The sequence below is a fragment of the Girardinichthys multiradiatus genome, chromosome 3 (genome assembly GCF_021462225.1).
Source record: "Girardinichthys multiradiatus isolate DD_20200921_A chromosome 3, DD_fGirMul_XY1, whole genome shotgun sequence".
In the NCBI taxonomy this organism is placed as follows: domain Eukaryota; kingdom Metazoa; phylum Chordata; class Actinopteri; order Cyprinodontiformes; family Goodeidae; genus Girardinichthys; species Girardinichthys multiradiatus.
The window spans coordinates 11333485-11347754 of NC_061796.1; the positions used below are offsets into that span (position 1 = coordinate 11333485).

Genomic DNA, 14270 nt, shown 5'->3' on the forward strand with positions numbered 1-14270 from the left:
AGAATGGCCCACTTAAAGTTCAGACCTAAATCCAGTTTAAAATCTATAATAAGACTTGAGATTTGAATTTTAAAGATGCTCTTCATCAAATCTGATTGATTCTAAGCAATTGGCAAAGAAGATAAGGTAAAAATTGTAGTCAAGATATTCAAAGTTGGTAAAGACATGAAAAACCTGGATTTACAAATGATTGACTCAGAAAGAATGAATTTACAGTAAATACACACCATAATCTCAGCTTTTTATTTGTAAAAGAAATATTAAAAGCCATAGGATTTCTTCTTCCACTTCATGGCTATGCACTTTTTTTGTCCAGCACATAAAATCCTAATAAAAATGTATGGTTTTTGTTTGTAATGTGACAAGATGTGAAATGTTCAAGGTGTATGAATGCTTTTGCGAAACACTATCTGAAGGACACGTACAAATAGCATCTATCTGTGAAAACAAAAAAACTAATTTGGGTTCTACAATTTTTGGCAACTTGTGCGTCCAAGTTAGCTACCAGAGATAAAGATATAGCTCTCAACACTTCTGCATTTTTCTGAATTGTAAATGTATATCTCCATCAATTAAAAAAGCATTACTTTTAAAGCTTGTGAACACCAGACTGGCTCTGTACTTTCTTTTTCTAAGTAAGTTCACAGAGATGGAGCTGAAGGTGTGAGAGACATGGTGTGTTGGTTAGTGACAGCAAAGCTTTGCACCTTGCCATAATCTCACCTCACCTTTTTATGACACAAAAGGAGAGGGACCTCAAAATAAAACTAGGATTCAGTAGGACTCAGCTGTATTCACACCATCTATCCCTGTCTGTACCACAAGAGACACCACATTGTGACAGGAACAGTGAACACCGTGCCTAACCTCAAACATTTACCTCAGGCTATTTACAGAGCACACAAACATACTTCAAAAGGGATGTAGTCAGGAGGTAGTTTCTCCAGCATGTCGTCAGCCAGCCTGGACACTGCAGCCTCTCTGGTCTCCCCTCCTCCTGATGAGCTGTCTTTTGGCTGAATATTGAGAATGGCGTCCAGGACATCTTTAGCTTGTTTACTCTGAAAGGTTATGTCTGCGTTCGGGTGGAGACCAAACACCTCAGGTGTGTCGTAGGCTGGAAGACCCTGTTATACAGGGTGAGAAATTAATTAGATTACACAAAATCCCTAATTATTTTTTATAGATTTAATATATAGCACTCTAGTATCCTATTTACTCTCACAGCAAGTGGAACCCAGAGTCACTACTTTAACACCCTTACCTGAGCCAACACGTACTGCACCTGTCTGCACCAAAGTGGAACAGTTTCCCTTATATTTTCTTTTTGTTTTCTTTTTGTCATTTTTCGAAAAGGCCTCCCCCTCATTTATCCCAAGGTTCAAGCACTAATGTCGGTGCCCAGCGAAGGGAACTGTCACTGAGACGCTGAGCATGATCTCAGCTACACATGGTGTCGCAAGCTGCTTTTTGTCACCCTCCGATGAAGATGCTAAGAGTATAACACATGGGTAAGTCACGCTACCCGTGCTCCAAAATGGTGAATGCCCCTGACCAACTTAAAGGAAATGCTGGAGAGGTGACAGGACCTCTCCCTTGCTTCCCACAAACAGTCAAATGTGTTCAGTTGGCACCCAACCAAGCTCCAGCTCTGTGGTGATGAGCAGCAGTGCTATCCAAGTGCCTGTAGCAAAACATGCGCTCTACAGACTAGTGGTCTGCAACTCTTGAAGAGATGTACTGACTCTGTTCTCTCTGACAGGAGCAATCAATACCAATTTTCCAGCTGGCCTCATATGATAAATAACTCAGTGATTTAAAGAGGAGCCCTCGCTGATTCAGCTTTTATTCCCATGCCTAAAATAAATCTTTTGGAAAAACAGGGACAGACCATCAAGCTTCGTTTAACTGTTTAACAACTGATTTACTTAGAATTCCAGATATTTAAATCAGGGTAAAATTTAGAGTTCTAAATGTAAATTGCCCATCTCTTCAGTTTGCAAGTCATAAACTGAGCTTAATTACAATCAGTAATATCAGGGCAGATGTTTGTACTTTTTACATTAAGGGAAAGATGTGTCATGTGAGCGAACCTTTTATTTAGACTTTTCCTCTACAAAAACTACTTGCTCATCCACCCACTTCACCTGGTGAGCTGGATTTTAGGATTTAGGCTAAATTAATTCCTAAATTTAAATAAAGCATCTTTCCTAAAATTATAACTTGTTTCTAAAAAAGTGTTGTTGATCTACCAGGAAGTTACTTTATTGTTCTGTTTGAGTGAAAGACATATGCAGCTACAGTGGACTCTCACATAAATGTGTCCCACACATGAATGCATGAGGTCAGAAAAATTAAACTATTTTATGTCATCTTAATGAAAATGTCCCAATTATTAGTCATATTGGTTAAGACTAAATAATTGATTGTGCAAACATCCAGTGAAAACTGATTTTTTTTCAGTTGTGAAAGGCCTTGATTGTGCAAGACAGCATTTAGCAAATAATTTGTGGTAAAAAACTAATTTTTGCTAAAACTATTTTTGCTAAATTTGCATATCTGTGAAATTCTCTGATGCGAAAAGAGAAAACTCTTGCCATCTATATGAGAGACAACACAAACAAGCTTGTTGAGCCTCTCTGTCCTAAGCATCCATCATAATGAAACTGTGTAAAATAAAACAAGCTTAGAGATTGCTCTGTGACACACACACGCACAAAAGACCAGATTCGCAATATAATGTGAAATAAAAGGAGTTTACAACCCAAAACTTGAGTTATTTAGTGTGACACAATCCACTTCATTACTTCAGCATCCATAACATTTTCCAATTTCCACATTGCTATTATCGTATCAGAAGAGGGAGAAGCATAAAATCCTCACAGACAAAAAATAACATTTAGTGGAAATGTTTTCAGTCACACACTCATCAGCTTTGTCTTTTCAGACTTACCTGGATATAACTGAGATACTGGTCAACATTGGAGCATTTAGGGATGCTGTAGCCTTTGTAGAAATTAAAGGTGGGTCCAAACATGTCCTCACTGAACCACACCCTGGCAAAGGTGTTAAGGAGGCGTTTGTCATAGTCGTCAGTCACTCGACCACCATATTGAATCTCTCCGATCATATATTGCACTGTGCTCCATGATACACCCTGAGTAGATATAACACACATTCCCTATTAAAACTCTGAAACAAAGATCTGCACCTTTGGTAGCTTAAAGTAAAAACACACATTCAGTCAGGTTTGATGACTATTAGCATCCCACATCTTGACATCATTTGCCCACTGCCTTGCAAAGGTTTTTTCAGGGTATTCAGACTAGGGTAACAAAGGTAACATTTTCAGCTTTAGTCTTCTACCTGTATTTAATGCTGGGAAACCTTTTCGGTGTGATCCTCCTCCTTAATTTCAGGTTTATTGAAATTTACTAAACCTGATCGCAGGTGTGGGCTTAAAAGAAAAAAAAAAGATGCTGAACTGAATCAAAGGGTGCTTCAACAAAGTGTTGGCTTAAGGGTTATAGGAGGTTTTTTGTTTTTTCACATTTTCCCTTCAAACAGATTTAGGTTTTTTATTTTTCTAAGCATACAGCATATAAATCACAGTAAATGTGGAAAATGTCTTGTTGTAATTTATCTTGATCTCATTCTCACAAAAACTTGGCATTGAAACAGAAAACTGGATCTGCTGGAGTTTCAGAATGAAATGTGTAGAGGGTATGATAATGTGTATATACGCTGCACAGTAAGGGCAGTGTACTTTCACAATTATTTTAAAACACTTCCCTTGACTTTGCAAAAACCTAGAAGCTTACACTTTCTACGTATGGGTTAAATAACATTGATGTACATCTTTTAATCAGAGGCTTTTCTTTCATAAATCCAAGGTGTGATTTCTGTTGGGCATGTGTGCAAAATTTCTTGTGCTGCAGTAGTTTCACCAAAAATAAAACCCACCCACCTTCTTTATGTCCATGTCATCCAGGTGGTTCTGAACAAACTGGACAGTGGCGTTGAAGTCAGCTTGGTTGAACTCGTAGGGAATGTTCCATCCCAGAGGGCCAAATTTTCTCCTCTCTTGTACAGTACTGTGAAGAAATGCCACAGCATACAGCATTGGCTTCCACTGCACCATGTTGCTGACATCCAAATGGTCCTGGTTTATACCTGTTCAAAGACACACGGGTCAATACATCAACAGCCACTTCCAAAATATGTTGGGAGTTAAATCTACAGGAGAATAATCTGATAAACAAAATAACTGGGAAACAACATGTAACGCAGATCGTCATTTTAGTAGCAACTATAATTTTATGACTAAAATAGGTGTCAAACACACTCCTCTGAATCTGCTAATGAAATGGATTCGACCTTTGCAGGATTCAAGAGCTTAAGACAAGCACACGTAGATTCACAGTTGCCCTTCAGTAGCAAAACTTTATTCTTTTCAATATGAGCCAGGAACAGGCTGCTCTTTCTTGCATATTAAGCGTTCTTTTTCTTGTACCCTTTTAAGTTTTGAATAAAAACACAATGTATGTGTTTCAGCTTGTATAAAGTCTAAAACCTTCCCCAAGGCTTGTGGTACTTGGGTGTAAATGCTCTGAATTAAACAACGAGCATGTGTTTCTTCTGAATTTTAATCACTTCAGCTGTTGTCCTTCTCTTAGGACATACGAGTCTAGATCTGTCTGTACGCATGCACCTACAAGTCAAGTGTTTATAAATGCCAAGATCAAAAATAATAGGATGTTTTATTCTGTATAGTAATCATTTCATTTTCCAATTCTGTTGACACTTTTTATCTTTCAATATTTTTTTGCCTGTCAGTGTTTTTAACCAAAGGCATTTCAGTTCACGACTCTATGTTTATAGCTTGGTTCCATATATCTATTCTTTACAGGTCAATGTTTATGATTTTTTTTTTATATAAGCTAAACTACACTGAAGCCCACCTCCATAACTCCTCTTAAGCCCCGCCTTGAGGCCCTGGGGTGGTTCATTGGTAAACTTGATTGACATCTGAAGAAGTGTGATGGGGAAGTGCTTGTGGACCTCTGTGGTCATCCAAAGGCGGAAGCTGTCATTGACATCCTCTGTTTCTGTCACTGTGTCCATTAGTTCATCCATGAAGTCTAGACCCAGATGGCAGTTCTGGAGTAAGGCCCACCCACCCTGTGAACAATCACAACAGCAATGGCCATCAAACACTGTGATGTGATGAGGTCAACATTTTAAGTCAGAATTCAATCATTTTTTGCTCACTTTTAAACTATAAGAGCACAATTTCCAAAGGACTTTACAGCAGAGATTTGTAAAGCTTCCAATATTCTATCTGTAAGACACCGGACTGTAAGGGTATGGATGGATGGATGGATAGATGGATGGATGGATGGATGGATGGATGGATGGATGGATGGATGGACGGACGGATGGATGGATGGACACAAATTAAAGAGGACGGGACAGGAAATAACATATAAAATGCTAATATTTCTCCACATTTTGCCTTCTTTTCCACACCTATCCAGACTTTTACTCAATATAAATTCAATACGTTTCCAGACATGCAGGAACTTTAACAACACAACAGTTTCAGCTGCCACGCTAAGTAATAGTAAAAAAGCAGCTCTTTCAAAGCCCTGACTCACATTAGCCATAGTCTGCTGCAGAAGCTTACGAGCGTGGACCTCTTGTCCTTGTCCCATAGACACATATCTGGTCTCAATCTTGTGCTTCTTCCCCAGGGCAGTGATGGAGTCAGTAGGGTCTGATCCCATTGAAAGGAAGCAGATAAGAGGTGTACGTGGATCTGATTCCTCCCACATCTTCTCCAGATCAAGAATCACCCCTTCAGTGTACTTTTCCCCCATTGCATCTATTATGTATTTACGAGCCTAGGAAGGCAAGGAGGAATCAGAGTGTGCTCAGTTAAAAATGCAACAAACACAGGGGAAAAGATACATTAAGTATTGCAGTGCTCTAAAAAGTAAAAAAAGGGAATACATTTACTTTCCAGGGCTGATCTGAGGGAATATGACGGTTTCTTTTTTTTTGCAAACATAATATTTTCAATCAACAGTTTTGTTTCGAAAAACTACTGAACAAACTGTATCTATTCATCTTCAAAGCACTATCAATTTCCTAGTGTATGAATGGTGCTATGAAAATCATCTGGAATGATAACGATAGGTAAAACTACCACAATTACCACCCATGGTATCCTGGTATTTATACAAACATTTTAAATAAAAATGTGTAAACATGATCAAATTGCTTTTATTTAAAGATGCAAAAAAAAACTATTATTTTGACTGTTGCTATAATAAAATATATTTATGATGACAGTTATATCGATATTAATTCAACACTTAGGTTTTATTTTGATTTTCATACATAGATTTATGCATGAAAACACTGCCACTAAATGTAGTGGTAGTGTTCAAATATTCATTTTGCAGAATATTATTCCATTTTGTCATTCTGCTCTTTAGAGAGTAATACAAGTATAACACATTGATATTTGCATTTGGTTTTACTTTTAAGTGATGGCAAAGTCTAGAAACATTATTTCAGCCCCCTGGAAGTGACAGCAACAGGTAGAGGAAGGGGACCGAGGTGCTATGATATGGTCAGCGTTGCCAAGGCACCATCCTGTTCCTTCAGCACTTTCTCTGGCATCTTATTTTTATGATGATGTAATTGTTAATAGAAGGTTTTGACACCCAATGTTTAATTTAACACTATATAACGTCTTTAAGAATACAGAAGGTAGGGAGTTTTTTTAACCTGTGCGATGGTCCTGTCAGGACACCAGCAGCGTATGAGGAGTAGCCGCCTAAAGCAGTCGAGAGACTGGTCATTGGAGTTCGGAAGCACCTCCTCCTCTGGGGCTTCTTTATCAAACCACGACTTCCACTGCTTCTCGTTGCGACTTATCTGGAAGAAATATAGATACAGGGCTGCTACACTGAAGTACATCCCACCCTGAATATATACCACAGGCACACATGCTGAACTCATGCCAATGATCAGAGGAAGCTTTAAGTTTATGAATTTGTAGTTACTTTGCACTTCTCCGTACTGATTTTTATTCATTAATTTTAGTTGCTAGTGAAAAGAAATTTAATGTGCAATAAAAATCCTCATCATTTACCATTCTTTCACATATGATGGTGGAAACTGTCAACAAAAGACTTGTAAAACTGCATTTTTCTAAAACAAAAGTATGCTTTATCTGCTAAGAACGTAAACCTGAAGACAGTGGGGTTCAAATTTACTTCCAACAGCTGTTCTTTCCTCGTTCTCCTTGAAAAACTAATTTCAATAAACTGATAACTTGACACCACCTCTCCATATTAATGGGCACACAGAATAAAATGCTCTTTTGGATTACTTGTGAGCACACCAACAGCCAGACACACATCAAATGCCTGTGTGTACATGTACATCTGCCCAGCCAAAAATAATTGATTGAAAATGTAACCAAACCAAACTCATTTCACACTGCGATGGTTTTTCCCACCATGGGAGCCACCTGGCTGTCAGTTACACTCAAGGGTTTGTGCATTTGGGCGTAAGCGACAGTCAATCATGAGTCTCTGAGAGTCAATGTGTAAAAGAAAGGATGAAGTGAGCCATGATGAGACTGATATTAACATGCTTAGTAGAGCAAAGAAGAGCTGTGAAAAATATTTAATAAGCACCCAGAGACCACAGATGCATCAGTGTGTGTGTTGAACAGATGAGACCTCCTTACTGATAGAGACTCAGTAAATAAAGGTACTTGGGTAAATCTTTCTCAGCTAAAGATGTATGCCTAAGCAGATTGAGATGTGCATTATGTGAACCTGATTCAGTATATCAGAAAACTGCCAGAGTTTGCTGAGCTCCACAAGGTTGAGCCAAGTCATGTCCAGAATCCACTTGGCTGGTTTCTGAGGACAGGCTTTTAGGTCCAGAGATGCACCACCTGTATGATGCAAAAACACACACAAACATGTAGACATGAAGACAGACACACAGGAGATCAAACAAAAGGATTTGGTGGATTTTTGCCTAAAATAAAAATTTTAATGAGCATAAATACTTACCATGTGTTCTTACATTTACATTTATCTTCCCATAATTACAAAGTACTGTGTTCAGGGGGTTATAGTTGACAGATGGTAAAGCTGCATGCATGTAGCAGAGAGTCTGTTCTCAATCTGCTGGTAGCCCTATGTACTTTTTGTTCCTGCAGTGAAACGTGCTACATATGTGAGATTCAGTTAGCTGCTACAAGTGTAAAACCCATCAGGTGCTTTAAAGAAAATATAATCAAACAGATGATAACATTTCTTATTTCTAGAAAAATACAGCCTGAATATTCTCTAAAACATGAGAAGAATTCTTTTCTACATATTTCTTTGCTGTTTTTAACATTTTGATACTAAGTCAGTGTGACTACATGACTTGTGCTTTGCAACAATAATAAAACACCTCACACAATTTTACATTTTGTCATGTTGAAATTACAAACATATAATGTATTTTGTCGCAATGTAATGTGATTGATCAACAAAAAATAGTGAAGAATTGTTTAGTGGAAGAAAAACTATACATAGCTTGAAACATTCTTTTTTCAGCTATAACAACATGACAAGAATGGATTCAGGCCCATTTACTCTAAAACCCTTATTCAAATTAAAATGTCCACAGAAGTCCCCTAATCACTAAACAGACTCCACCAGCTCTTCACCCTCTACAGGGTACTCAAGGGTTCATGGGAGTTTGCCCAAATGGTCCACATGTGTTTTGTGGACCTGAAGTAAGCATTCGACTGTGTCCCTCGAGGTGCCGTGGGAGGGCTGCTCCAGGAGTACGGAATCGGGGGCCCTTTACTAGGGGCGATCCGGTCTCGGTACAAGCGGAGCAGGAGTTTGGTCCGCATTGCCGGCACTAAGTCAGACCTGTTCCCGGTGCAGGTTGGACTCTGGCAGGGCTGCCCTTTGTCACCGGTCCTGTTTATAACTTTAATGCACAGTATTTCTAGGTGCAGCCAAGGGCCAGAGGGGTTCTGGTTTGGGGACCAGTGCATTTCGTCTCTTCTTTTTGCAGATGACGTGGTCCTGTTGGCCCCCTCTAGCCAAGACCTACAGCATGCACTGGAGAGGTGCACAGCAGAGTGTGAAGCGGCTGGGATGAAGATCAGCTCCTTCAAGTCCGAGGCCATGGTTCTCGACCGGAAAAGGGTGGCTTGTCTTCTTCGGGCTGGAGGGGAGTTCCTGCCTCAAGTGGAGGAGTTTAAGTATCTTGGGGTCTTGTTCACGAGTGAAGGGAGAATGGAGCGGGAGATCGACAGATGCATCGGTGCAGCTGCCGCAGTAATGGGGGCGCTCTGCCGGTCCGTTGGGGTGAAGAGAGAGCTGAGCCCACAAGCGAAGCTCTCGATTTACCGGTCAGTCAACGTTCCTACCCTCACCTATGGCCATGAACTTTGCGTCATGACCGGAAAAACGGCATCCCGGATACAAGTAGCTGAAATGAGCTTCCTCCGTATGGTGGCTGGGCACTCCCTTAGAGATAGGTTGAGGAGCTCGGCCATCCAGGAGGGGCTCGGAGTAAAGCCACTGCTCCTCCACATCAAGAGGAGCCAGTTGAGGTGGCACAGGCATCTATATCGGATGCCTCCTGGACGCCTTCCTCGGGAGGTGTTCCAAGCATGTCCCACCGGGAGGAGGCTCAGGACACGGCCCAGGACACGCTGGAGGAACTATGTCTCTCGATTGGCCTTGGAACGCCTTGGGCTCCCCTCAGAGGAGCTGGAGGAGGTGTCTGGGGAGAGGGACGTATGGGTGTCTCTACTGAGTCTGTAACCCCCACGACCTGGTCCCGGATGAAGCGGAAGACGACGAGTATGAGTACTCCACGTTTTGTAGTATTTAAGATGAATATAAGAATATCTATTCTGAAAAGGCTTTTGGGATGTGTTACAAAATGTTAGTGAACAAACAGCATCATGAAGACCAGGAAACAAGTATAAAGTTAGGGAGAGATTTAGATTCAAGGACGTGAGTGACTTTGACTTAACAAAAACCCACATCTGATCAAATACCAGAAGAAAAGATTGAGAACTAAAAAGTTATAATACCTTTAATAAGTGTGTGAAACTCCTCATGTTTGATTTTGTTGCTTTGCATGTCAATCTTCAACGTCAGCAGCAAGGTGAAAATGAACTTGTGTTCTTCATACAGGCCCCGTGCTGCACAGTGGTGTACCTCAAAGGTCATGAACTCTATGACGCTAGCGATCCGTTTGCTGGTGATTGGACTTTTGGAAGACCTGTTTAGGTAAAAAAAAAAAAAAAATGTAAACATTAGTTTTATGGCGACCTGTCCAGGGTGTACCCTGCCTCTTGCCCGTAGACTGCTGGAGATAGGCACCAGCTTCCTCACGACCCACTATGGCATAAGCGGTAGAAAATGACTGACTAAGTGACATTAGTTTTAACGTCTTGTCGGTTGTTTTGAACCCCCAACTACAACATTAAAGCTTTTAACCTTCAAATAGTAAAATGTTCCTAAAATCAAATAAAAGCAGTGCAACATGTGAGGCTTCATATGTCTTAATTTCATTTCCCTTTGGTATTGTTAAGATTTTTTTTTTTATTGAACTGAACAGAACAAATTGCATATTTAACAACTAAGCATAAACAACATAAAACTGAATAAGTACTACATTTGGAAAAGAAAATCCTCGAAACATCATTGTTTGTGTTTCAGTGTTCAACATATACTGTAGATTTTACAGTTATTTTGTAGGTTGAACATGTAATGTGGTAGGGTGACATTAGTTTTTGTAGTATAAAAGATATTATCGGACATGTTTTCATGCTGATGTTGCCAATGTGCTTGTTGTTTCTGATGAGAACTTGAGTTATATACATTTATGAAGTTGATATAAATGATTGACTCGAACAATATTACAAAACTGGCTGAAAATGTTTTAATTACATTAGGGTTAATATAAATATGGTTCTCATTCTGTACTGTCATTGTATTATAGTGTGTTGTTATAAATGCCATTATTTCTCACCTAGCAAGAGAAAGGTCGAAAAGTCCCAGGAACTGCCTCAAAGAGGTCTGGTACATGACATTTACCATACTCATCTCAGTGATGAGGAAATACAGAATGCTGCCCCTGGTGGCCACTAAAATCACACAGAAAACAAACAAAAGCACAAACTGTCAAAAAGAAAGGAAACAACCTAACAACTGTAATTATTTACTGCCTGACCATTGAGCATGGCTTATTTAATAATGGACTCTTTTCACAAAAGTATTTTACATAGTTAGCCTATAAAATTAATGCCCATCCATCCATCCATCCATCCCCTATACCCTCTCATCCATGCACAATCCTAGATACATGCTCTTCAATAATTTTTCACCATTTGTAACATTAGGACCACAATACTTCTGTGTATTTTATTGGAGCTTTATGTGACGTCTCGACAAAAAGTAGGGTGTATTTGTGAACTGTAGGGACAATGGTAAATTCTTATCTTTTTTTTTACATAAAAGAAAATCCGAAACGTGTATTCCAGTATCTGTTGTAAATACCTTTGTAGAGACACCTTTTACTTTAACTACAGCATCAAATTGTTGGGGCTATGTCTCTACTAGCTGTGCACATCTATGGACTGAATTGTTTGCCCATTCTTTGAAAAATAGTTCAGGTTTAGTCAGATTGGATGGAGAACCTCTGTGGACAGCAACTCTCAAATTTTGTCACAGATATTCAATTAGATTTAGGTCTGGACATTGACTGGGCCACTGTACCTTATGAATATGCTTTGATCGAAACCACTGGTGCCCAAGTCCAGTCCTCGAGACCTACTGCAAATTTTGGGTGCATCCCTTCTCAATGCCACCAATCAAACCGATCAAGGACATTAGCTCTCGAGGACTGGACGCTGATCTAAACCATTTCATTGTAGCTCTGGTTGTGTGTTTAAGGCTGTTTATCTGCTGAAGGTGAATCAAAGCCCTATTTTCAAGTCTTTTGTAGTCTGTAACGTCTCCAGAATTTCCCTGTATTTAGCAATATCCAGCTTTGTATCAACTCTGACCAGCCTGAAAAAAAGCCTCTCAGCAACATGAAGCCACCGCCACCTTGTTTCAACATGGAGATGATGTGGTGAGGTTGGCATACAATGTTTTTTTCCCACCATACATAGAGATTTGTAGGTTGGCAAAAATGTATATTTTGTCTCATTTTACAAGTTCACCTTCTTTAAAATATTTTATGTGTCACAATGGCTTGTGGCAAATTTAAACATGTTTTCTGAAAAGCTTTCTTCTTTAATAGTTGTCTTCTTGTCCTTTCATAAAAGCAAGATGTAAACAGTGAATTCTTATCAGCTGTCTCATCAACAGGTTCTCACACCTGAGCTGTGAATCTCCATAGCTCCTCTAGTGTCACTATGGGCCTCTTGGTTGGTTCTATAATTAATGGTCTCCTTGCCCATCCTGTCAAGTTGACAGCCATGTCTTTGTAACTCTTAAGTCTTGCAATACTCTTTTCATTTTTGATTGATTTGGACTTAACAGTGCTGTTTGAGATATTCAAAAATATGTATATTTTTCATATCCTAACAGCTTTAAACTTCTTTATAACTTTCTTCCTGACTTGTCTGGTGTTTTACTTGGTCTTCATTATGCTGTTTGTTCACTAATGTTCATGAACAAATCTCAGAGACCTTCACAAAACAGTTGAATTTAATTAAATTAAATTACACAAAAACAGTCTCTTTACTAATTATGTGTCTTCTGAAGGCAGTTGGTTGCACTGCTTTTTATTTAGGGGCATTCCAGTAAAGTGGAATGAACACAATTCCAAACTGAATTTTTTCAAATATATATCTGCAAAAAAATTGAAAACCACTTGTATGTCCATACGTCCATCAACAATAATGGTCAACGTTGTGTTTTTCCATCTCATAAAATCGCAATACAATAATTTAAGTTTGTGATTGTAACATGTAAAAAGGTAGAAAAGTTAATGGTTGAATGAATAATTGTGCACTGGATTTATTAACATAAAAAAGTAAAACACACACATATACATTATTGTCAGAGACACACTGCAGCCTGTCTAAATGACTAAAACAAGAGCACATTTTGCCTCACAGCCTACCGGGTCGGTATTCTTCCCTAGCAGCATTTATCTGAACTTCGGTCTCTGCAGCAATCTGCAGCTTCTGAGTGACCTCCTCAGCTGTTTGCTTTGTGTTTTTGAGGACAAGAATCAGGCTCTCATCATCCACCAGTGAACCCTAAAAAAACATGTTACAAAACAAAGATTGAAACTTTTCCCCACTCTGCTACAGTAGCTACACTTATAAAATTATCTTCAATATGTACATCCATAATTCTTTTGGGAGCAAGACTCTTTATCTTTTAAGTTTTTTTTCATATAAATTAGAGTTTGATTTGTGTTTTTACCTGCGTGCTAGTTAGTCTGTACAAGAGGTTGTCCTCAAGTTCTTTCATTTTTCTCTTGTTATAGGTCACATCTTCCAAAAGATTGGTCCTCTCCTTTTCCATTTCCTGAAGTCAAACAATCACAGCACATAGGCACATGTAGGTATAAATGATAAAACTGTGACAGGAAAAACTGTCATGGGGTCACATGAGCTTTCAGAGAAGATGACTGACAAAATGAAAAGTGTTTTTGACTGTGAGGTATTCCAAGTTGACAATTTACCCTAAATGTGCACAAGCACTAAGTTAATCTCTTTTCGATTTCATGCTATTATTCAAACCAACTTCATAGTAGAGCAATCATTAGTTTTCAGATTTTCACATTCCATTTAAAACACAGAATTTGACAAGGTAATATCAGTCACACGTTCTGTGCTAAGGGTTTGTGTGAAACCCTTAGCACTGCTTCTGTGAGAATAGATTAAAAGAATGCTTGCTAGTTTTGTAATTGAAGATGAATGCTAATGTTTAGAAATGATCAATCGAAAATACTGATTTGGTAATGTGTCAATTAATGACACAATAATATGCATACAAAATACGCATAACATAATATCCTAACGTCATGTAGGCTTGAGTAATATTCAATGTTCTGAATTAAGTGCATTCATCTGGTTGAAAAATCATCTTCACCCTACAGAATATCAAAGTTCAACCTCATGGTTGTAGACCCCCAAGAGCCCCAAACAAGCCAGGCAGGCACCAGCATACCACAGAAGTCTGAACTTTAAAGGACAA

At 38.9% G+C, this 14270-nt stretch overlaps 1 protein-coding gene across 4 annotated transcripts in view; it reads right to left on the minus strand.

The window, feature by feature from the left end:
- The window catches only part of dnah5 (dynein, axonemal, heavy chain 5), a 136043-nt gene that overhangs the window by 15336 nt on the left and 106437 nt on the right, over positions 1-14270 (minus strand). For all 4 annotated transcript variants that reach the window (XM_047360743.1, XM_047360741.1, XM_047360742.1 and 1 more), the window contains 11 exons: positions 13494-13598; positions 13186-13324; positions 11083-11197; positions 10139-10329; positions 7857-7978; positions 6796-6945; positions 5658-5903; positions 4962-5181; positions 3968-4173; positions 2954-3157; positions 912-1127 (listed from right to left, as the gene is read on the minus strand). In XM_047360743.1, coding sequence (XP_047216699.1) covers positions 912-1127; positions 2954-3157; positions 3968-4173; positions 4962-5181; positions 5658-5903; positions 6796-6945; positions 7857-7978; positions 10139-10329; positions 11083-11197; positions 13186-13324; positions 13494-13598 — 1914 coding nt within the window. The remainder of the gene's footprint in view (positions 1-911; positions 1128-2953; positions 3158-3967; positions 4174-4961; positions 5182-5657; positions 5904-6795; positions 6946-7856; positions 7979-10138; positions 10330-11082; positions 11198-13185; positions 13325-13493; positions 13599-14270) is intronic.